Source organism: Bombus bifarius, unplaced genomic scaffold (assembly GCF_011952205.1).
Source record: "Bombus bifarius isolate JDL3187 unplaced genomic scaffold, Bbif_JDL3187 scf7180000007970, whole genome shotgun sequence".
In the NCBI taxonomy this organism is placed as follows: domain Eukaryota; kingdom Metazoa; phylum Arthropoda; class Insecta; order Hymenoptera; family Apidae; genus Bombus; species Bombus bifarius.
This window is the reverse complement of record NW_022884356.1, coordinates 4,087,063-4,111,454: the sequence shown is the minus strand read 5'-3', so window position 1 is coordinate 4,111,454 and position 24,392 is coordinate 4,087,063. Positions and strand designations below refer to the sequence as shown.

At 34.8% G+C, this 24,392-nt stretch overlaps 1 protein-coding gene across 6 annotated transcripts in view; it reads right to left on the bottom strand.

Moving 5' to 3' along the window:
• Positions 1 to 24,392, bottom strand: part of LOC117212361 (chitin synthase chs-2) — a 34,056-nt gene that overhangs the window by 2,673 nt on the left and 6,991 nt on the right. For 2 of the 6 annotated variants that reach the window (XM_033457134.1, XM_033457152.1), the window contains exons 2-17: positions 17,843 to 17,956; positions 17,145 to 17,389; positions 14,532 to 14,825; positions 13,926 to 14,135; positions 13,255 to 13,599; positions 12,372 to 12,763; positions 10,614 to 10,881; positions 10,246 to 10,508; positions 9,504 to 9,714; positions 9,193 to 9,440; positions 8,844 to 9,036; positions 8,525 to 8,679; positions 6,828 to 7,133; positions 5,580 to 5,827; positions 4,697 to 5,009; positions 3,697 to 3,873 (exon numbers count right to left, since the gene is read on the bottom strand). In XM_033457134.1, the coding sequence (XP_033313025.1) occupies positions 3,697 to 3,873; positions 4,697 to 5,009; positions 5,580 to 5,827; positions 6,828 to 7,133; positions 8,525 to 8,679; positions 8,844 to 9,036; positions 9,193 to 9,440; positions 9,504 to 9,714; positions 10,246 to 10,508; positions 10,614 to 10,881; positions 12,372 to 12,763; positions 13,255 to 13,599; positions 13,926 to 14,135; positions 14,532 to 14,825; positions 17,145 to 17,389; positions 17,843 to 17,955 (3,981 nt within the window). In that variant the 5' untranslated portion in view covers position 17,956. Of the gene's footprint in view, positions 1 to 2,905; positions 3,083 to 3,696; positions 3,874 to 4,696; positions 5,010 to 5,579; positions 5,828 to 6,827; positions 7,134 to 7,725; positions 8,032 to 8,524; positions 8,680 to 8,843; positions 9,037 to 9,192; positions 9,441 to 9,503; positions 9,715 to 10,245; positions 10,509 to 10,613; positions 10,882 to 12,371; positions 12,764 to 13,254; positions 13,600 to 13,925; positions 14,136 to 14,531; positions 14,826 to 17,144; positions 17,390 to 17,842; positions 17,957 to 24,392 lie in introns of those variants that run through there. The other 4 variants (XM_033457159.1, XM_033457167.1, XM_033457176.1 and 1 more) reach the window with 4 other exon arrangements.

The window sequence follows — 24,392 nt, the reverse complement described above, 5'->3', positions numbered from 1 at the left end:
TTCATTAACGTGTATTTCGTTGTTACCTCATTACGAATATATGTATAGCGAACTAAAAATCATAGTGATGTATGTGAAGATTTTGGAAATTTGGATTTAATCACATATTCCTGATTTTTAAGGATATCATCCATTTAGGTTCTTAATAATTAAGTTACATTTAAATTGAGGATTTTTATGCATCTACGGGTAATTTAAATAAATAATAATGTACAGAATAGATATAATATCCAAGAATACACGAAGTATCCAAATAAGGCTATTTATAATATCATAAGTGTGTTTATAATATTGAAAGGACGAAAGAAATTTCTTTTTAATTTCTATTTTTTTAACGACGTTAATTTAAACGTGCACGAACATTCACAATCTGATTATAATTTTATTCTTTACTGCGATAAGTTTTCATGACTCGACGAAGCATAATGAGTCTTTTCTAACAATAAACACAGAACACTATTTTAATGCAAAATAGCGGAATTAACGTATAATTTTATGATTCTCAGGCCTTCATATACTTTTCAGTCACTTATACGGTAAAATACAAAATGTAATTACGACTGGCAATTCGTAATGAAATAACAATTATTAATTTCCTGAACGTACATAGCGATAGCTGTTAGGAAGCAAGTGTTAATGAAAACTCTGTCACGCTTTCCAATTTTTTAATCTTAATTTCAACGAATATTTCTATTAAATAGCGTTGAAAAATATTTATTGGAAAATTTGTGAAGGTACTAATTGGAAAATTTCTACCGTTCCATTTTTCAATCATTTTTATGTCAGCTATTCGTTCGTACGATCAGGATCACCGCGGGAAATACAGTTTAAAAATCACTTTTCGAGACACATATGTATACACATATAAGCCACCGTTTAGTTACATTGACGGTAACTCGTTAGTGGTGCTCCTCTGCTGCCATACCTAGCAGTGCGTTATCAAAATTAGACACATAAAAAACGTGAAAATCTGCTTAACAATTTCTCCCTCGTTCGTATTCAACCAGGTGAGCGGAAAAAAATGAGACATGTTCAAAGGTGCTTTTTCGACTCTTTCGTGACCCACAAATCGTGCACGTGCTACTGTCCATTGAAAGACAGGAAAGAAAACTTCTAACTCGAGCCTTGGGAAAGTAGACAATCACGAGAGAGCCAAAAGGTGTACAGAAGCTAAGAGAACATTGAAAAAATAATTAGGAAAATTATAGGCATTTTATTTAACTGAATAAAAGATAATATTCGAATGTTACTTAAATTCAAAAATATTGTTTCTATTCAACACGTTACTTATTAGAATTCTTTTCAATTTAATTTTCCAATCTATTAATATTCTATCCAGTAATCTATTAATATCCAAAATAAAAGTAACGTGTGATTTTACATTTGTTCTCTGGACTTCGATAACGTTAATCAAGAAGTATATCGATGTTAGTCAAGGTGGAAACTTGATGGTGCGAGTGATCTGAGTGATCACGCTCGATGGCCACCATATCGTTTTACTTTTTACGGATACTAAAAGAAAGTAGACGTACACATAACGAGGAAGGATAATGGGATTTGAAATAACAAGGCATCGATGTTATTTGTGACTTAGCTAACTAGTTTCGAGTCAGTTGATTGATAGTGCCCCCAGCTTTTCCATACGCTTCGGGAGTACCTGTGCAAACATGTTAATGGTAATTCGCCACGTGCTCATGATCCACGTTATTGACAAAACACAGACATGTCCCAGCAAGTGCAACATTATCACCGGGTATACCATTTCCAGCGTGCTCCGATGCTCACTATTGAACTGCGATCCCTTTCTCTGTATACTAGTTGTGTCGTTCTTTTTCATGATTTTTAGCAATTTCTTTATTCCTCTTCGAGAAAAAATGAAAATTCATTCGAAGTTTGTTTCTATGTTTCTTGAACGCAGAATTTATTCAGGCAATTCCACCGCTTGAATTTCGATTAGACTGAGTTGAATTCAGATGAAGGAAAATTGTAATTTTTAAAAAGAAACCAAATATAAGAATTTTTAGACCGGAATTGAATTTAATTATAGATACTGAATGCAAATATTTTGTTTTATTCAAATTTTTCATTAAATAAGTGTTTAATTTTAGGGCAATGAAAAATATGAAATCGATCACATGTGAATAATAAAACCAGAAATTGCTAAATATCTAAATTGACAAAAGAAGCAGTTCACGAAGTAAATACTCTATGCCTGAAATCTAAACTAGAAAAGGCAAAGGAGAAAATATTAAAAGTATCGCAACCGCAAGCTCGATTCTATTAGAACTAAATAGAAGCTCTAAACTTTCATTCTAAACGTATCTAAAATTACACTAAAAAAAAAAGATATCTCTGAAATGAGAATGAAACAATCATTTGAAAAAACGAAGGATCCACGCTCGAATTTCAATCTGGCGATTCAATCGACCCTTACTCTTCTTCCTCTACGTGACTCCGTCCTCGCGCAAAATTGTTCGATTCTGACTCATTGCCGCTATCAAATCGACAAATAACGACGAATGTAGATTGAAGATTTTGAACATGTATCAAAGTCACACGTGTAATTAATATATTCGTGTTTTAATTCGCATAATTTTTAATATACGCGTACGTGTATACTAAAACCTACACAGATTAAAACAGGAAAATATTAATTGTATGGGTACGTGCGTATTAAAAACTACGTGCATTGGAAATAATTTAATTGTAATAATTTAAAATAGTGGCCCCTAATTTAAACGTCACTGTCAGAAAAGTGAAGACGTAGGAATAAAACGAGAAGAAAGAAAATTGAGAGAAAACAGAAAAGATATAAATACGAGCAACGGAGCACACGGATGTGTTAGTCTCCCGAGGCATCAGTGAGACAGCATCTCTGTTTTTCGTTTAGAACACTACCAGATACCTCCGAGGTCTCTTCGATGAAGGTGATATTCGTCTTGACGCCGAGTGGCCAGACAACGTGCAGCTGATCTTTGTTCAGCTGGAGCAAGAATACGATCAGAACGAACAACGCATTGAACATAAAAAACGCGAACACGCTCTTGTTCCGCAGCTCAATTAGGTCGGCGGCAATGCGAGTCTGTCGTGGACCAGGGAAGAAACAAAAGAAAAAGCACAGATTAGCAAAGATATGAAAAAAAATACGCTCCGTCCGGTCGAATCGTTGATCCATCGGCTCCTTTCGAGGGAGGATCCTCTCCGTGATCATTTAGGTCTTCAAGCAAACTCACATCCTCTAAAAAGCTTCTTAACAAGCGATAAGGAAAAATATAAAAATCGCTACTACGAGTATTTGCTGCAAAACAATTTGAATGCTTAACTTGAATCATCGTGTATAAATTTTGTATACTTCTAAATTACCTTCCTTTTTTACTTTTTCCTGTGGTTTTACGAAAATATTTTCTTCCATTATGATATTTATTATTATATATGACACTCCTTTCATTTGTGTTTTTAACTGATATATCATTAATTGCTTGAATCTAGTATTTTGGGTAAAGTATACGCTTTTAGCATTTGAAATGTTTTGCTACAACAAGCTAAACAAAGAATTAATAAGACGGCTATATGGCTCGTGGGATAGATCCTACTAATTATCTATATTATCTTTTTTTTTTTTTGTTTGCTGTTTTAGGGGAAAGGGGATATGATTTAAGAAGCAGGACAACACGACGTGGACGGAGCGGTCTTTACCTCCTGGGAGTGATCATCATAGGTGATGTTGGTCTTGATACCAAAGGGCCACTTCACGTGCAACAAATCTTTGTTTAATTGCAGCAGAAAGACGATCAGGACGAAGAGGGCGTTCATCATGAAAAACGCGAAAACGCTCTGGTCACGTAGGTCCTTTAGATCTTTGGCGATTCGTGCCTGACGTAAGTAGCATGGATCGATTATTTATATTCTTCGATTATTGACAAATTTAAACAACCGTTATTTCGTACATACAATTATTAATCGTTTACTCTTTCAGTTCTTTCCAGTAAGATTTCTTTAGATTCTTTAGATTTTGTTGCAAACTATTTTTCATTTTTTTTTATCTTAATCTAGCAAAGTTCCAAAATGTTTGAAAATCTTAGTAACGTTATTATATATACTATGTGAAATAACAATTAAAAATACTGTAAAAATAATCGATTAAGAAATTAAAAAAAATGTTGAAACAGTTATTTTCATTCTGTTATTCGCGAAGTTATTTGATTCAAATATTTTACGGAATTTTTTAGTTTCATACTCCGCAATTTCTAAATAATATCTATCTTTTTTAATCTATTTCGAATTCGTTGAATTTTACACGAGAGATACTGAAATAAATAAAATAGAATTAATAGTTCTACAATCGAGCAACATCCTCGACGCTAGTTATACATATTCAATTAACAAATAGTACTAAAAACTTGACTGATAACGATATATATACACAAATGATAAAATAACAAATTTTATAAATAATCTGTAAATTCTACGCACAATAAGTACTTCGGAAACCTTATTTTTTATCCAAAACAATTACTCTAAACATTGAACAAAATTTTAGAATAAAAAGTTTTTCAAAATTACGAAAAATATAAATTTAACTCAAGTATAGAAGAAAGAAAAGATAGACAAAAATTCTTCTCAAATTTTAAGAAATTTTAAGAAATAAAAAAAGACAAAAACTACGAATGACTACAGCTTGATTAAAACTTCTTACCTTTTCTGCCTTGTCTTCGTCTATAGGATACAGATACTTCTCCAGGAGATCCTTCCAAAATAGTTCCTCCTGCAGCGACAGGACATCGATTTCACCTTTTTTAAGTCCTTCGTCGCTCAACCAGTAAGGTCTGCTTAGGAAGTTGTTAGCTTCGCGATTCCCTTCCGTATTCTGACTAGTCACCGTTTCAGCTTCACTATGACAATCCTGATCCTCTGCTGGATCTTCGCCAATGGCCCCTAAATGATCGGCTGTTCGAGAACCCACGGAGGATGCACGACGTCGACTTGTCACCCCATGAGGATCCACGGCTCTGATAAATGGATTTATATTAAATTCAAGTTGAATATAATCGTCGGTATTACTTCAAAGATCTCATTATTTAGAATTAGAGAAGCTTTGCTTTGTTAAAAGATACTTCCGGTTTGAGCTCTGAAATTTTCGACGCAGAAAACGCAAAAAGAAATGCATTTTGTACGACCTTTTATTGCGTCTAATTCAGCATCATGCTAGTGATATTATATTTAGTTTAGTATAATAGATTATATTTAACCGGTATAACCAGATGACAAGGATTATGTAAAATAAATCATAATAAGCCATAATCATAGATCATTCGAGAGGTCTCATTTGAAATTTCATTAAAAATTCATTTCAACTCGTCGTATAAATTGAAATTGATTGTTTAGTTTTGCATGTTAATAGATATGATGGAAATTTAATTACTACTGTTATGGTTATAGCAAGGCAATCAATAAAAAATAAACGAATATTAACAGATTTGCAGAGCCTTGTATTGAAATAATCGACCAAGTCAATAAATATTTGAATTTATAAAGCGCAGAGTAAAAGATATTTTTAGAATAATATAAAATCAAAAAACCTTTCGATAACTTCCAGGCGTTTGCTAACTTGCTCCAAAGATTCAGCAATAGCGACCAACTGCTGTTTCTCATTCGAGGTCTGTCCATGAGTGCAGAACATGCACTTGAACAATCCCGACAAAGAAATTTCTATCGATCCTTCTTCATCGTCGTTCGAGCCTACGCCACTTTGAAGAAACCCTAACAGAGATTTCTGTTTCGCTTTCCGTTTTGCTTCCTCGGCTTCCTTTTTCTCTTGTTCAAGTTCCTACCGATTCAGCGAGAAATATGTAACATATTTTAATTTTGATCATATACATAAAAGGTAAGTACATAAATGCTATTATAGTAAATACTGTTTCTAAAGAAATATATGAGACAGTAGCAAACGTATTAAAAAATTATTAATTGCGTGTTATTAATTTATTAGTTGTGATTATCGTTATATCTACAAACGTAATATCAAATACTAAAAAGCATTACACCTTGAAACAAATTTTTCAGTCGAACGTTCATTGGAAATTCAAGTACTTTTCACTCGTGTTGCTTCTCACTCCTGAATTATTAATATATGAATGGAAAGATTATTGAGAGAGACAGAGAGCTTGATATAAGTTCTGAAGAAGACAATGATTTATAGTATTATACGTCCGCGCAAATTAAAAAACATATGCTTCAAATAAATCTTTTTAAAACTTAAAATTATTTTATTTTTCTAAGTAAAGGAAAGAAGCATTCACGTCATCCATTTGAAAAATCGAAGTCGATAAAATGTTTCGAACGTTGTACAAATTAAATTGTTTCCTCGCTGTTTCTATATAACTTCTTAAATAGTTTCTCGATAGGAACTGTTCTTGCAGAATCTAATTTTGTAATCCCACCTGAGCAATACTGAGCATCCATCCAATGTAGTGCATTTACATAGTTTAGTCGAATTAAGTGGATTTACTCGCTCAGTTTACTCTATTGCCGTATATATCTACGTAAAATACATAGGTCGAATAGTGAGATTTAGCCGTAATATAGATGTCAATCATACTGACATAGTGGCGGATTTGAATTTAATAATTTAATTCTTGTGATAGGAATCACTATTATGAGCCAATAATTTTCAAATGGATTGTGCTAAAGCTTGATAAGTTAGATGACTCCAACTGCTGTTTGCTTCAAGGTGCATAATTATTAATGATACTTGATAAAATAACAGAAAAGAAGAACATGATTAAAATTAGAGTCGATTATTCAATTAAGATTGAGCTGATAGTTACCGCAGCAGTTTTCTTAGTCGCCACCTCTCTCGTACCCCATGTGATGTTGTTCAGATTACAGATCGAATAAAAAATAAGCAACACGTACATCGATGGGACGGTGATGAAGTATATGATGCTGTATAGTAAGCAATACATTTCTTCGGGGTGCAATAGTGCGGTTATTATCATCTGAGATATTACTAAAAATAGGAACATCGCGGATGGCGACATTATCCCGTCCTGAACGATGTTAATCGCAGTCCCAACGATCACGGCGATCATCACCATGCCGTACAGAGTACTTATTATCGCCGCCACGAAAACCTGGCACACCGTTGTTATTATTAGCAGTTATCGATGCTCAGGCGTGTAAACCAATTTTTGTTTGGTCTTGTATAAAATAGTGGTAATACGTTGAGGATGCTGGATTAACCTTTCTGAATCTAATTCTAAGGCATGACTAATCTTAGGCATGATAATTTTTTTACGCTATACGTTTGTACGTATACTATTTTTTTTCGTTTATTATATATTGCTACTAATAATTGATAAACGAATCTTTTTCCAACTGGCCAAGAAACATTCAGTTTTAGAAGTGTTAAATATCGAATTATTGAATTAAAATTCTCGTATCCTCAGCATAATGTCACTCTCAGTATCTGCGTCATTATAAACAAGTTAAAACGTACACATGCAGACAAAAAAAGCTTGCAGCTCGCGTGAAATTGTCCAAAAGCACTTGCCATCTTGATTTACCACCACCATATGTTTCCTACGATGGTTTTACAGAATAATGGTAAATGTACAATCCCTCAAAATTGACAAACATGATCCAACCAAATACTGTCCAGTTAGTTGAACAAGGGGAAAAAAGAAAAAAGAAAGAGTCGGGTAAAGCCAATACAAAGGAACGAACCTTTTTGGTTTTTTTCACTTGGACCTCACGAGTTCCCCACGAGACGACGTTCAAGTTTATAATCGAGTAGAGGATCAAAAGAAGGTACATCGAGGGGATTGAAAGGAGGTATATTATACCAGGAACAATACACCAAAACTCTTGAGGATGTAAACAGGCGGCTATGAAAAAGGAGCTGGATAATGATATTAAGAATATCGCGGAAGGTGAACCGATACCATCCTCCCCAAGTTGGAGGGCCGTACCTACGATCACAGCCATCATTATCATCGCATATCCTGTCGACAATATCTGCGCGCACAGAAGCTGAAAGACAACAACACGAAAAAAAAAGAATTGCAAGAACAATCAAAGCGACAAGTATTTGAAGAGCAGGTAAAAGGAACATGACAGACCACTTTATCACTGATCTCTTAATCTCACCAAGATCACCAATAAAAGATATTTACACGCGTCCTCATTTTTCAATGAAGTACTTGTTTATCCGATTCTATATATATTGTTTTCTTTTTGTAGTCTTCATGTTTAGTTTGTCTCCATCGATCGTTCGTAGTCATATGAAAGTATTACTAAATGATACGAAATTTGATATACTTGGACGTAATTAACTAGCATGCAAATGCTATAATAAATACCAAGGTGTACAAATGACATTTACAGCCATTGTACGTGATCTCATAACGAATTAAAGAGACAATTTTGGTAACGTTGAATTTTCAAATTGTTTATCATGTCCTTTTCCTGTGTTCTTCGTTTACGATAAGCACGTATAACAAGTATTAATTATAAGTGGATATACCTGAATGCTCGCTTTACAAGTGAAACATACAAGCATGAAGAACAGAATAGGAATAATATTATAGTAGAAGCTGGTCCAATTATCGATCTTAAAGGCTGCGACGAAAGCACCGACCAACATGAGGAAAATCGTGCCTGGTCCTAAAATGGTTCCACCTGTAAGAAGGATTTAGACGATTTTTTAATTCATAATTGATAAATCTCAAAGCACGAAGAATGAAATTAATATAATGGGATTGTAGAAACTACATGAAAGTTTCAGTGCCGAGAAAGGCAATTAATTAATAGAAAAATAAAAGTAGAACGAGAGTTTGACTGACCCATGAGTAAGATTTGATAAGAGATGTAAGGAAGAGAAATGTTATCGTTGATTTTAATCGTTCGTTTTGCGTCCATCAGAAGATCCATGATATTGGCAATGGTAGATGGTACCCATCGACGCCGCTGATTGTAAAACTCGTTAAAACCTTCGGGTGCATGAGTGTAAGCATCGCTGGCTGCTGAATATTCTACCTGTAAGATTAAACGGTGAAGAATGTGAATAAGTGACATCATAAAATATTTCATCAAATATTGAATTTGAATAAAGATTTCGATCACTATCCTCCTGTATAAATTTAGTATCTAGATCAAGTAATAATAATTTTGGAAACTTTTCTGGATACTTACCCTGTACCCACGTTGCAAAAGAAGCGTACAAAGCCATCGATCCTCTCCTTGATCGTATTGAACGTAATGTCTAGCCTCATCAGATCTCGTTGTGTACTTCTTCATCACGTTATCGTCCATCAAAGCTTTTCCTCTGAACAACGAGAAGCAACCAGGGCTACAAAGTACACAGCCGATCATATGCTCGGTTGCTTTTTGCAGCCAATGTCCGATAGCGTACTCGAACATTTGATACCAAACCATAGGACCTAATATCATAAAAAAAGTTGTACATAAAACTTTATTATTGAAAGTTGTTTGACGAAGATTACCTGAACCGACTGGATGAATACGGCCACAGGCTGCGCCAAGATTTTTGTTCTTCTTCATCAAATCCACGAGCAGTTTCACAGCGGCTGGTTGAAAATCGATATCACCGTCAAGAGTTAATAAGTAAGTATTTTCTGCGATCACTTCCTTGCGATCTACGCTAATTGGCAATTCCATTAATCGATGTCCCAATAAATAATACATGTACATAACCTGGAACGCAAGTTTCGAAATAATATTATTCAATGTTGTGAAAAATTTAAAAATATAAATGTATTTTGAACTACTACGAGTAATAAGTACGAACTACTATGGCTATGAGTATTCTGAATTACTATTGAGTACTGTGTATATTTTTAACCCTTTAAATTTGCAAATGCTGAAAAAATACGGATTCTTTTACATTTATCTCAATGCGTCAAATTGACACAAGAGTCGGATTAAGGGTTGAAAATATTAACAAATCGTAAGATGCCAGATTGCTTTGTAATTATTAAAACTATCACTCGCTTCCTACTCCTTCTCAATGGTATACGTTTCTAGAAATATTAATAGATTGTAAAATATCAGAATTACTGGAATTTCGCTCGTTTTAAAAGCTATGCATATTTGATATTATTAATGGATCTTCTACTATACAATTTTTTAGTCATAAATTCTTGAAAAATATTAAATCTTCAAAGTTGTATGGGAATCTCAAAGCAAAGAGGTTCGTTTACAACTTCGTTCGACTTTAATTCCTACCTGGCTCCAACGTTTTCGGTGACGAATCTTGCTCTTGTCCTTCAAATGTGCGATCATCTTCGTTTTTCCAGGAAGAGTCCAGACTAATCGACCACCGTAAGGCGTCGGATACTTCTTCGGTGCTCTGACGTGCATCCGAGTTTGATGAACGTCCGACGCTGCCTCATCTAGAGTGCCCACCAACAATTTTACGAATCTATTCACTTGCTGTTCGTTCTCATCGTGATCCGATAACTCGAACGCATCATCGAAAAAGATGTGAGCTGAAAGAATAAACAACGTCTCTCAACGTGCTTGAATGATCGAGATCTTGCAGACTACAATGCTAATCCACCAGACTACACCAGAAAGCGCATATGGATACCTACTTTCGAATTCATAGTAGTCCGGATCGACAACCTTCAAGTACTTTTGGGCTACACGTCTAGCACACTGATCTTCGTCCAAACGTAAGATACTTTTCAAAAATTCCATCATTTCCTCCTTGTTTTCATGCCACATAGTCGCGCAGGCGTATATTCTTGTTACGTGATCGCTGCTCTTTACAGCCGACGGAGGTGTAGTCGTGCCATCCGTCTGTTCGTATATGGTCTCATAATCTCCATCTCCCTTTTCTTTCTCTATCTCTGCCAGATCCTACCCGAAAATACAATTCTTATATTTTTATATAAACGACCGTGCCTTCGATAACAATCGAGCCTATAGAAAACTTTGTCTTGCTATGCGTGAAAAAGATATATATATATTTTTTTTAAATACAAGACTTACACTAGAAACTTTTAGCGAATTAATTTAATTCTGCACATTTCGTAACAGAAGCATCTCCTCATAATATTTCAGCGAACAACACAACACAAAATGTTGTTCAAAGCAGCATTATGATTCAAAACAACGAATAAAGTGAAATTGTCTATGTTAAGAGCGTCTGTGGAAATTTTCCTTTCTAAATAAAGTCGTACCGTGCAGCTTTATGTCGTTTGTACATGTAGCCCATAAGACAGAAAGTAAATTTCAAGACTGGAATCTTGTTTTAGCACTTAACATATTTTCAAGAAAGAGATTTGGTGAATACGAAACTATCATTATGACTAATACTGTTATTACGATTAATATTTTTATTATGTGTGAATTTATTTGAATTCTATTTTTTGTACGAATTTTATTTTTATTAAATAGATTTTCCTTATCAAATCTTTTTACGTCAATGTATCCTTCTATCTTTCTTGGTATTTTTTTAATTAAGAAACACTCGCGATAAAACTTGACAGTCGACCGATGAATAATAAGAAGACAGATCTCGTTTAGCGCGTTCTCTATTTTAAGGTGTCGAATATATCGGATATTTATGTTTCCTCTCATTTTACAATTATAAAAATTGTTAAATTGTATTTATACCAGGATACTTTTACTCCGTTGACTTCGTTCTTATTTTTAACGAGACTAAAATGAAGCATACGGTTTTAATTTTAAAAGGGTTGAACATTCTTTTAAGGATTATGACGGATGAAAAACTGTTCCAGATAAAGACAAGGTAAGGAGATAAAAGTATACTAGTTACTTAGTGGCTCTCTCTGTGAATGAAGAGACATTAAGCGTTGAGACAAGGGATTTCCGTTAAGAAATTAAACCCAATCAAGTATAGAATCTAATGGTGATGGAAACTCGCGAAAAGCACTGGAAATACTGTACACAAGATTTTTATGGTTTTCTATACACTCATTGCAAGTGCCAAAAAATCTTTTCATCCTTAATTATAGACAAGGGATTATATAAGATTTAAAATTAATTTTTTCAAGGAAAAATGCAGCTTTATAGTTAGTATTACCAGAGAAAGAATAATAGAAATAAGGAAATAATTACCGAGTTTTTCATTGAAAAAAAATGTATAAGATAGAATGGCGGCGAGTAAAATTACGTTGGAAGTTTTAATTATGGCCTTTTAATACTTTAAAGAACTCTGTTTTCTTAAATCTGCATAAAAATTTCATAATCGTCTAACTGGGAACTACATTTAGTATCTGCTCAGGGCATACCTTTGTAAAAAATTAATATAAAGCTTTGCTTAAAGAAGACAAGTAAAAATTTTGCCATGACACTAGGCTTGAAATTGTTTTATAGTAAATTACCTCGACTTTCACTTCCGGTTGGTCGTCCCTCTTTCTGTTTAGACCCATCGATTGATCGATTAACAGAGAATTGTACATAGGAACGACGAACAGTTTCTCTGTGGCGGCGAGACGCTCGCATTTCGGTGTCCAAACGTGCAATGTAATCCAAGTTTGTGACAGCAACCACAACAACCATACCCAAGCATATTGCTTTGACACGAAATCATTGATGAAATGGGTTGGAGGTGACTCGTAGAACAGATAATCCGGAATCGTTCCTTGAAATATGCAAGGATCGGTGTTCCTCAGGCCACAAGCAGCAATTAATAAAGAGATTGACACTGGAATTGTTAGATTTACCGGGAAAGCATAACTGAATCCTTGTATCAGAATTTTGCACGCGAATTTACCTGAAACAAGCGAAATACCATTCATTTTCTGTTCTCTTCTGATACTTTTTTTGCAACATGTGACTAGGGAAAAACGTAATAAATTGTATTTTTCGTTTTTCCTTTTTTCAGGCGACCAATGTTTAAAAATCCAATAAGTGGATGTGTCAATTAAATCAAATTGGCAAAATTTATATCGGACTCTTTGTCCCATTTGTAAATTAAATATGTATTTTAACCACACAATGTTGAAGAATGTTTGGGAAATATTGACTGTCATAATGTCATGTCCCATGTCATGATTTTGCTATAAAATTTTCTAATTTAAACAACTTGTCTTTAATAACAATTTTTTTTAACAACATTAAACTTTGCCTTTGCCAACGTTGCCTTTGCCAAACTGTAAGTTTTATGAAGATCCATAGTCTAGATACATACCCTAGTTTGGTATTTAAAAAATTACTTAATCTAATTGAAGGTATAAATATAATAAAGGAAATACAAATACTTACCAAATATGTATGTGAAGTAAGCACCAAATATTTGCAGCAGTAGAACGTATATAGGGGTATCTACGCTTCCTGGTACAGGCACTGTGTCGCCAATATCCAGGATATCAGCGACATCGGTGATTTTATCAGTGGCTTCAGCCCGTTGCGTCCATGCCATAATGTCATGGCTTCCGAAAGCGTCACTCAGCATCGTGAACAAATGGCCAACTGTTTCGCCTTTGACGTGGAGTATCAGCAAGGTGCTAATAAAAAATGCCACGATCTTCCAAACCGAGATGAACATATAAGTGAAGTATCTCGTCAACCGCATTTCTTTCTTCACCCTCCCCAGAGCTCGAACAAATCCTACCGAGGAAGATTACAATTATCCTGAATATCGGAATATTTTCTTTTTATTATTGTAATATATAATTTATAATAATAAAGTATAATAATATTAAAAGTAAATATATTATTTGTAGTAATATTTGGATAGAATTAAGCAGGAAGAGTTGATTCAGATCAATGACTCGATATCGATTATAAAAAAAAATCGACAGTAAAAAAGAAGCTTCTTCCGAAAATTTCAATTTCATATTGAATACCTGAATAAATTGAATAAATTCTGCTTTTCTTTTACGCCCGATAACAGTTACTTCTTAATGGTGTCTCATCGATATCGTAATACTTACCGATCGGACTCTGTATCGAAACATAATTTTCCCACCAGCCGCACGAAACCAGGAATAAAGATGGTGGTATGAGCCATAACGAGGGTCGAGAACTATCCAGCAAAGGCCAGAGGAAGAAACTTGTTCCTTGAGCAGCGAGCGCGGCAATATCTATCAGCACCAAAACAAATCTCTTCGACTCGTCTTTGTTCTTATTGCGAGAGAGCAGTCCTTGAACAATCGAAAGAAATCTTCGTCTTAATCCAGTACAAGTTCCCTCGTTATCGATAAATCGAACTTCGTGATGTCTTCTTTTAACGAAGAACTCTCGAAACTCTAGTAGGTTAGCCTCTTAAAATCCCAAGGGCTCATAAATAATTCTTAAAGCTCCGTAATACTATCAAATCGCCCAAAAATGTTGTAAAATAAAATTTCTATGTAAAATCACGATTATTTCTAGTATTAATCCAAATACATAATTCACCTTTCTCTTGCATCTTTCAGTCAAATCGACCTCGTTCCGCTAATTACGTAACAAACATGCTGTTTTACCAGTTTCGACGTAAATAAGAGAAACGCGTTAAAAATTGAAGTTCAAAACATGTTGTGAAACATGGCGTATCTTACCTAGTAAACCAGGTACGAAGCACACGCAGTTCGTCAGCATCGCACCTTTAACCACGTCCAATTCAGGAAGTACTGCCATAAACATCAGAGCCAGACCGGTCACGTGGAATGTCTCCATGAGAAAGACAAGCAGGAAGTGAGAAGCCGGTGGTTTCTTCCACGATTTGAAAATACATATCCTAGTGCTGCGGATTAACGTGCCGAATTCTGGCACCGCGAACGCGATTATGATGCACCAGATCCACGCTATTCTCTCCTCTTCTGGTAACGTTACTGTCCATTGCCTGTCCCGGCCTGTAACAGAGAGGAAGAAATACGTCTTCTGAAATTGGATTCACGAAACAACAAATATGTTTTCAAAGCTTATCTGAAAAGAGAACAGGAAGAAGAAAGCCCACTTTTTCATATTACATAAATTATCGGTATAACTGTTATCAGCATGCCTACAATTAGTTTTCTATCTAATAATAAGATTTAAAATAACATGAAAATCGTATCCTCTTTAGGTATTTTTTAATAAAAATGACATACTTTGACAGACATTGTTTCACAATTACATACTAATCATGCACTCGTTTCGATTCAAAAGAAAAATCGATATTCAATTTGTAAAGCAGGTTTACGCCAATGAAATATTAGCGAAAAGTGCAAAATGTCGCAACATAAAGAAGTACTTGTTATCGATAAATTAAAATTATTTTCTGTACTTTGAAGATTTAATACAAAAATATATCGAAAGCCTAGAAAAATCTGCACGTAATGATTGGGAAAGCGACAAATAACTACAAATAATGAAAATTGGAACAGTGATTAAGATTAATACAGTTCTTCTTTTTCGTTAAATATAATTTTCTAATACCGCCCAAAAATGCTTATTTGGAAAAGCAAGTTTACAGCAGAGAGCCATTCTTTATCATCGAACAGTAAACGCGTTTGATCGGGAGCCAGCCAGAAAAGTGCACCTGTATTCGACAGATTTTCAAACTTGATTTTCACCAAAATAAAGCTTCGAAAAGAATAATTGTATTCTTTCTTTAATGGCTTATTTTTGCTTATATAATTACTCTCAGTTCTTTCGTGTCGTTCATTCCAGAATAATTCCTCGAATACCATGCTACGACAGCGAAATTTGCGTCAAAAGAAACCATCAACCACCGTATAGAAAAGCGACCAGGCCACTGGGTTCACAAGATTTTTTTAATTAACTTTTATTATATAGAATCGAACGATTTTGTAGAAGGTAGCCTCGCGTATGTAATGCTTCAACCTGGTTTCACGTACTTTCTCTCCTTTGCTCGCACCGCGGTTATACATAGCGAAAAAATTCCGTTGTAACTATGTTGCGAGCACGATCCACTTTTTACGTTACTCCGCGACGGTTTCCATGAATGTTTAACCGTTCTGAAACTCAAGAAGTGCGATTTGGATTTTGCATCAGTGACGCGTTTTATATATTTTTTTCGTATTATGTACATTTTGTGTATTTTCGTATCTTCAAATTTTGCCACAAATACGTAAAAATCTGATTACCTATTCAAACGTTGCTAATATTGAAAAATTATAATTAAAATTTCTAACGCGATTTCATCGATTCGTTATTTTACCTTACGAACCTTTTTCCAGCAAGCTTTTCGATTATCTCCCAAGTCATTCATTTTAAATTCTTCGTCGTTTTATTACACTGTCAAACGGTTAAAATAAACGTGTTACATTTTACATAAAAAGAACAAATAAGAATTAAGCTCATAAACGTCTCCAAGGTATATCCTGCAGGCACTTAATTTCACGTTGTGCCCCACTATAGTATCCTTACAGACCCACAAAGTGGATTAGCGTATAATCCTATAAAGCGGTCATTTCGCAAACGTTAATTGGCTTATCAAATATAAGAAAGGAAAATCGCGTAATAATGAACCGCAGATAACGTATTGTTATTGTACTACGAATCTGGATTACATGCATCGAACGGATTACGTGTTGCATCAAGCACCGAATTCAACATAGGCGTAATTTGTAGAAAATTCACTACACAAACGCACTATAGTTTGCAAAGCGGTCATCGAGCGTTCGATTCGCATGGAAATACGAATGAGAATTTGAACGTATGAACGGTACATTTTATAGTACTATTATTTTAATTCCATTTATTGCACGAATAAATATATAGAAATACGAGAAAAAGAGCTTCGATGCTTGCTTTGATTTTAAAACTATAATCTGTACCATTCATAATGTAGATTTTAGTTTTATTAGTTTTGTGTTGGGTTAATGGCTTTATATATTAAATTACTTTATTGCGTTATTTTCATTGAACCGATATTATTGGACAGAGGACATGCTAGATAGTTCTGTGACCAAAGTAAAAATGAAAGTGAAATCAAGAAAATAATAAAACGACAGTGAATATCGATTTTACTAGGAAGAATATTTAAGCAATAATTTATGTCATTAGTCTAACGTAACAATGTAAAGGTTTTAAGAATAGAATAAAGTCAATCAAGATACGAATAGTATCGAATTGCCCAGAGCTACAAGAGGCGTCAAAAGTCCTAGGATTAATTAATAATATCCGATGATAGCGATGATATGTACGGGAGTTTGACTATCACTCACCTAATTTCTTGTTGCAGTAAGCGATCGTTCGATTAGCTCTTAACTGCGACGTCATAAATAGAATTGTTCCTTTGGCTACTACGCCGCTTCCTAATACTATCACAAATACTAGTAGGTAGACGATCACCTTCGTGATCTGTACCGTCATCTCGAGGCATCTTTGATTCGCCATCGAACCGGAATCGATCTTTGGCGGTGGATTCCGAAACACGTCCCATCCTTTCGTTTCCACGACAGTTCTTTGACTAGAAAACGAAACAAACAGACGTAATTAAATTATACAGCTACACTCTGTCTTAATTAAAACAGATGGAGCCGATACGTTAATTCTGACTGTCTTCTCAATAAAATTTTCGTACGCAGTTTCGTATTGTTATTAACATAACTAACTTTTCACCTTCAAATTTCCCATAAACGCATAAAAATTCGTGATTTAGTTATTCCAATTATACGTGACAGTTTTAAACTTTAATTAAAAAAGTCGGCTGGATTAACTTCTAAATTTCATATAAATATCCATTAAAAGAAAATTAAATCGAGGCAATAACTGCGATTTTTCTCGAAAAACGAGATGGCTCGACTGACGCAAAGAACAAAAGCAAATCTCGTTTGCTTTTTTCCCCTCTCCGTTTAAAAATAAAACGAGCGACGTTTGCGAATACCATAGCTGCTTGGTTAAGGACACATTTGCCACATACCTGTCGCCATAGTCCTGAGTCAATGGAGTACTCTCACCATCCGAAAAATCGTCAGTGTCAGCGACCGGTCCTCCGCCTCCTATCATTCCATTCTGTTGCTGACTTTTTGACATTCTGTAAAAAAACATTTCTTTTACCAAAATGTTTTTTAAAAGAAACGAAGAATGGCGATATAACTTTGCTTAAGTAGCAGCTGTAACTTTGCAAGTTAAATAATTGTGATCAACGAATTTTAAGTTTTAGAATGTCGACATCTTATAAATAGATTCTCAACTATTTCGTAAATGCCAAACCACTGAAATCACAATTCAAAAATTTCAATATCACCAACTAAAAATATATTTTATTTCTTATATACAAATAACAATTCAAGATGGAAATTTAGCGGAACGTAATACACAAATTATCCATCATTGTAGAGCAAAATTATAAAACCAAAGATATACGATTTGAGGTATACGTAATTGAAAGCTATCGATTTTAATTGTCGCGTTACAAGACGCTATGAAGCAAAAACTTTGTCCTAACGAAGATATTAAATATATGATTTCATAACATGTTTTTATTTTAAAAAGAAAAGATAGATTTGAAGCATTATTTAATCTGTCATCCAGTGTTATTTGTCGTTTAGAGAAAGTAGAGATATAATTTATGATTATTCGTCTGGTCAGTTGAAGTTCTAAGCTAACGTAACTTCGGTATCTTGAACGTCTCCGCCTCTATGAATAATTTCACATGAAGCGTGAACCGCTGAATTGTTTCGAATAATAACAAGTGAACCAGGAAGCGCGAACTGTACATCAAAAATTGGTTTCTGCATGTTAGAAAGCTTAACCATTTCAGAACAAATGTTTACCGATTATATCGAACAGCTGAACAAACTGTTACATTCTACTTTTTGAACCGCATGGCTTAATATTTTGATCGTAAGAAAATATTCGGGATATTATTCATCGCACGATATTACTACTAATTAAAAAACAAGCGAATACACCGACGGCCCTATTTCCTAGATTTCGCAACGATCGTCTTGCTTCATTCTTTAGACTGTAGTAGAAACTCGGTAAGATTATCAAAGACAAAATATAACACCTTTTATAAATATATTATACGTATTGTACGAGATTACATTATATTGATAGAGTTTGAAGTAATTCTGAAAATATATATCGAAAAGAAGCTTATAAAGAAGAGGAAAGATAAAGAAAGCTAGCATGTAGAACACGCGTATTAAAGAAGAAAGTTGGTCGATGAAAAGGAACCTCGCCGCTGTAAGCACCACATAATGATTGGAAGATGGAAAAAGTAGGAATTGTCGGTGAAACGAGACGAATTGTCGCAGTATTCTGTAGTTTATCGACGTATAAATTCACCGATCAAATATCAAATATTATTGAAATAAAAATGGGCGAAGAAATAAACGGTGTGTAACGGATCAGTAGGTAACCGACTTTCTTTACTTCCCGTCATGTTTTATAAGTTTTATTCTACATACCGATTCTACTATAACTGCGTTTTTTGCGAGAAAAATCGCTCTGTATGAACTGTATGCACGAGCACGCTCGCGAAAGGGTCTCCTCGTTGAACTAATTAGTGATTCATCGAAAGCGGAATAAGAAGTTGCTGGTTTCTGCAACTATCCGCTTTATTACTTCGATGGAATGTGTATCACTCATACGTTGTCTGCTAGTTATTAAGTAGTTACGTATACCATAAAAAGACAGGCGATTGAACCCTTGCAAAGATGTACTAATTTCGATCTTCCTGGTCTTATAACGTATATTTCTATCGAAAGGACCAATTTCCAAATTTTTATCGAATCTTACGGATTTAAAACGATGAATTTTTGGATTAAATATATGGGTCAAGGTTGGCTTTCCTTCTCGCGTTCTCTTCGATACAAGCGTTATTGGTCGCTAGTTCTAGCGTTCAATGAACGAATGAAAAGACTTTTATTAACAGAAACGAAAGTATTTTTCACAAGATTCCTAGAGATTCAGATTGACGTAAGGAAAATCTAATACAGTACGTAACAGTTAAGAGTTAACATAATATTTCTTATAACATCTTTCCTGCTGGTTAATGACAATCTCCTATATCTTCTTCAAAGTTGAAACGAAATCTCTCAACGAACGACAAAATACGATTTTATCGAACACGACCCAAGTGGGTACGATCGTCGTAGGATTATAAACGTTGGCCGATCAACAAAGATCATATTCACACTCGATTCATTGCACCAAACAGAAACACTATTCTTTCTGCATTCTGAGTTCCGCCGTCATCGAGATATCGCCTGACATATGTTACGAAACTCTCGAAGAATCATGGAAAATCGGTGGTCCTGTCACACGTCGTTTGCCAAGTGTACCTTACCTGGTACCGTTTCCTCGAGATCTAATTATCGGTTTTGCCAAAAGAGGCAACTGCTATTAAGTGGCGAAATAGGGCAGAATAAAGAAAAGAAGGTAGGTAGAACGTCGGAGGCGGAGTAGAACGAGATCTGGCTCGTGCTCCTCGCGATCGTTCGTGGCGCGTTTCAATCTCACACGGACAACGCGAAGGCGGAGGCGTATCTTTGTTCGTGGAGGTCTGGGCTTTCTGGTTCCTGGACACTGAAAGTGAAAGGGAACGAACCGTGAAAGATAACATAGCAAGGACGTCCACTGCAACTCGCCGTGTCGGTTGCTGCCCTCGAGGCACGTCACGGATTCGTTCGTTCCTCGGTTTCACCCCCTCGACGCCGCTCACCAGGCTCCACGTATCTTCTGTTCACCGACTCGACGTTCTTTTCTACCTCACCCTCCTTTGTTCCCTGGCTTGTTTCCCGCGGTTCTTGATTCAGGGATGTCGATCGATGTTCGATCAACAACTCGATCGGTTGTTATTTAAGTTCGAAGGAAAGTTACATGTGTTAAAGGAGATTCGTCTTGTTCTGATCAGACAAGGATTTGAAATTATAATGGCAATACGATATGATCGGGTTTTCAAAGTTTTTTGTAAGTTGCTACGGTGCTTTCGTCAGTCTTCGACATTACCTGAGCTGCTTTTTATGCTGGTTTTATTCTATTCTGGCTCTCGTGGAAGGTCATTTTTGTGGCTTCGACGAGACCTCTACTCGCTATGGAATTTTGAATATTTCGTGCTCTATTCGGAATAATTAAACGATTCAGGTTTTATATTGTTCGCGATAGAGAATGAAATGTTAAAGTTCAAAAAGTGTCATTAAAAATGTGATTTTTTTCTTTTTTTTTCTTTCTTTGTTAATGCTATCATACTCTATAATTCTACAGTGGTGAGAGTAAAGTAGCCAATAACAAAGTATTAAAGAAGAAAATATTAAATACGAAATTTAATATACTTGAACCTAATTGATTAGTATATAACTGCCATCATAAATACAACCGTGTGCTAAATCTTTTTGTAGTCACTAAATTACAGTAGAACGATTGTAATCTTAGAAACATTTATCAAACATAGAAACAATAAATAATTAGTCACGCAAATTCCCTTTTGCTACTAGAAATCTCAAATTTCCTATTTAGCTAACACCGATGATCAATCATGCTTATTACTAACAACGTAATCATGTAATATATAAATAATAGGGACTCGTTGCGTCCAATCCCGAAGAATCGCTTCTAATTTATCATTTGACTAACAATCCACCGTTTAACCGATGCTCGTCTTTCTAACCGTCTTCTTCTACTTTCTTGCCTAAGTAATCTCAGCAGTAACCGCTGATCGTTGATTAATCTTCATCGCGAATGAAACAATTACGTCTCGGTTAATACTGAATTCGCGTGCTTGAATAACTGAATCGTTACACAACGAATAAAATAGAACGATTCTACGTCCTCTATAGAAAATAGAAATTACTTTACAGAAAATAGAGCTTCAGTCTGAAGATTTCCACCGAGGCTTCATCCACCAGCAGTTCAATATCGAAGGCAAGAGTTCCTCGAGTATATCAGATATTTTTCTATTACTATACTGTATACTAAAATTACATCTTTTAATAACTTGACATTCTCAAACATTCTCAAAAAAAATTCTATTTCGTAGGTATATTTAATTTTAAAAATTATTATAGAATTTTTAAATAGGAAGAATCTTCGTTCGGCAATAAAACAAGATACAGAAGATTTTCTATAACATCGATATCACGTTGTCGTTCTATCTTCTAACTGCTATAATACGTCATCGTTCGAGAAGCCTGAAAATTTGACACGGATCATCTTTGTTACGTACAGATCCCTCAATTTTGAGCGCAACAATTTTACGAGACAAAGAATCTATCAAAAATACGAAGCAAGTCGGACGTTAAAAATAAAAACTTCGAAATACCCAATCGAAGTTAACAGTTTCCTTATGTTCGCAAAATGTGTCTTCGATTCGATATCGAAGAAATCGTGTTTGAACCAACGAGATGTTGGTCTCGCGGGAAACATGAAAAAATACGATGGAATGTCTGCGTGAAGCTTATCAGGCTTCGTATATAGTCTATTCTTCTTGTATTTTATTCCGATCATAAGTTATGCTCGCATGCATAAACGTCAAGCGAGCACGACCATAGAAACATCGTGAGGTTATGCACGGTTATAGCGCGTGTCTCTACTCCCTAGACTACCACTTTTCGTCGTCTTAAGGCCGTTGTCCTATGAGTCATTGTCCACCATGGAATTGTTCTCCTTCCCCTCGATGCTTTAACCCTTGTCGCGGTCCAGCCAACCTCGCTTGGCTCTCGCGACCACTTGTCCCTGCATTTAACGTAGAATTCAACAAATGTGTATACCGTATACCTACGATTACTTTTATATGCGCGAACTTTCCGTTTTCTCGACTGTTAACTTCGAATGCTATCCGGTCACGGTATTTCCTTTTTTGGATCGTACATGTGTGTGCGTTGCGTAGAAGGGAACGTTATGGAAGCGTACAAGCAGTACGGATATGATTGCGGTAGTAGTGGTAAATGGAAGTTGAGTTAATATGATCTTTAACGGGTACTAGAATTACCATCAAAATTAGCGATTTGTGATTTTTGTTTAATTTATTTTACCACTTAGTTTGTCTATTTTTTAGTTTTAAGTCATATTTAGTTTTATTTCGTAGAAGTTTCACAGATTTATAAGACTGTATTGTTAGAGATTTAAATATTTTGGTACAAAATGTCTGATCAAAAAATTGTTCGTCTCCTTGTAGATATTAAGGACGAGTAAGCGTTTTTGAAGTTTAAATTTTTAATGAACACACCGAAACTTTGTAGAAATATGCAATTTGCGATCTCCCTTGGAAATGAAAAAAGTACAAAATCAAACGTACCACTTTCTACCGATTACATACCGCGTCGATGAAAAAATTCTAAATGTCGGACGCTACTATTTTCAGCGATTTCTCCAAAAACGTTCACTTAACTGTTTCGTTTTGCTGTTAACACGAACGTCCTAGTTTCCATTCTCATCCCATACCAACGTCGATATAACAACTTAATATTATACATTTTACTTCTCTGCTCCAATTCTTCTTTTGCTAGAACATCTAATAATTTCTCTAATAGTTTCTCTTTCATAATCGACTAGACGTGATCGTTTGTAAATAAAAGCTTGATTAAGTGGAAAACTTTCTTCACTGGACGTCGTACATTTTCAGTCGATTGAATCGCGCATACTAACACGAGTCACTCGATTATTCGACAGAAGGAGATAACGGTAACGCTTCCTTGTAGCCGTGACACCGATGACAGAGATTCAAATGTCGCGCTACATCTACCGATCGAATCGACTGCGTGGAACGTGGTTCCATACGCGTGACAGACTACAGGATGTTTCATAAAATTGAACAAAGCCATTTGAGTTACTGTTATAAAAAATATGGAAATATACATAATACGAATACGTATTTTTTGAATAATTTAGATTTAAATAATAAATCAATAAAAAATCTGTGAGTTAAATCCGGTGATCATGGTGGCTAACGTATTAATCCTCGAGTTGCAACCGAATGACAAAAGTAAATTTCAATGGCTTATACCGAAGAAGTTATTGATTCAACAGAAATTTTATTGCTACCATAAAACACATTTCGATCACCATTCCCGTTCTAGCGATTAGACCTGATAACAATGATTCGACTACTCTTTTCGTTTAATTAATACCTGCAGAAGAAACACTATTTCCCAAAGATGTTGATAATTTCGACAAAAATTTGATAAAGCTATCGCTATATTTTAAAATAATTTATAAAATAAATATATATATATATATTCATTTTTAATAAATTTCCCATATGTTCCTCCATACTATTTTACAACTTCTACGCTATAATCGCGCTTCATTTTCAACTACAACTCCTATCTAGATGCCACCATATGGTGCAAGAGAAACAACATATCTTAAACAATGAACACTTAAAAACTGGCCTCCATAGATTAACTTACATATAACAACAATTACATTAAAAACTAAGATTTCCTTAATAAACTGTCTCTTAATGACTATCTCTGAAACAGGATAACCCTAAAACAAATCACTTTAAAATTCATCTTGTCTAA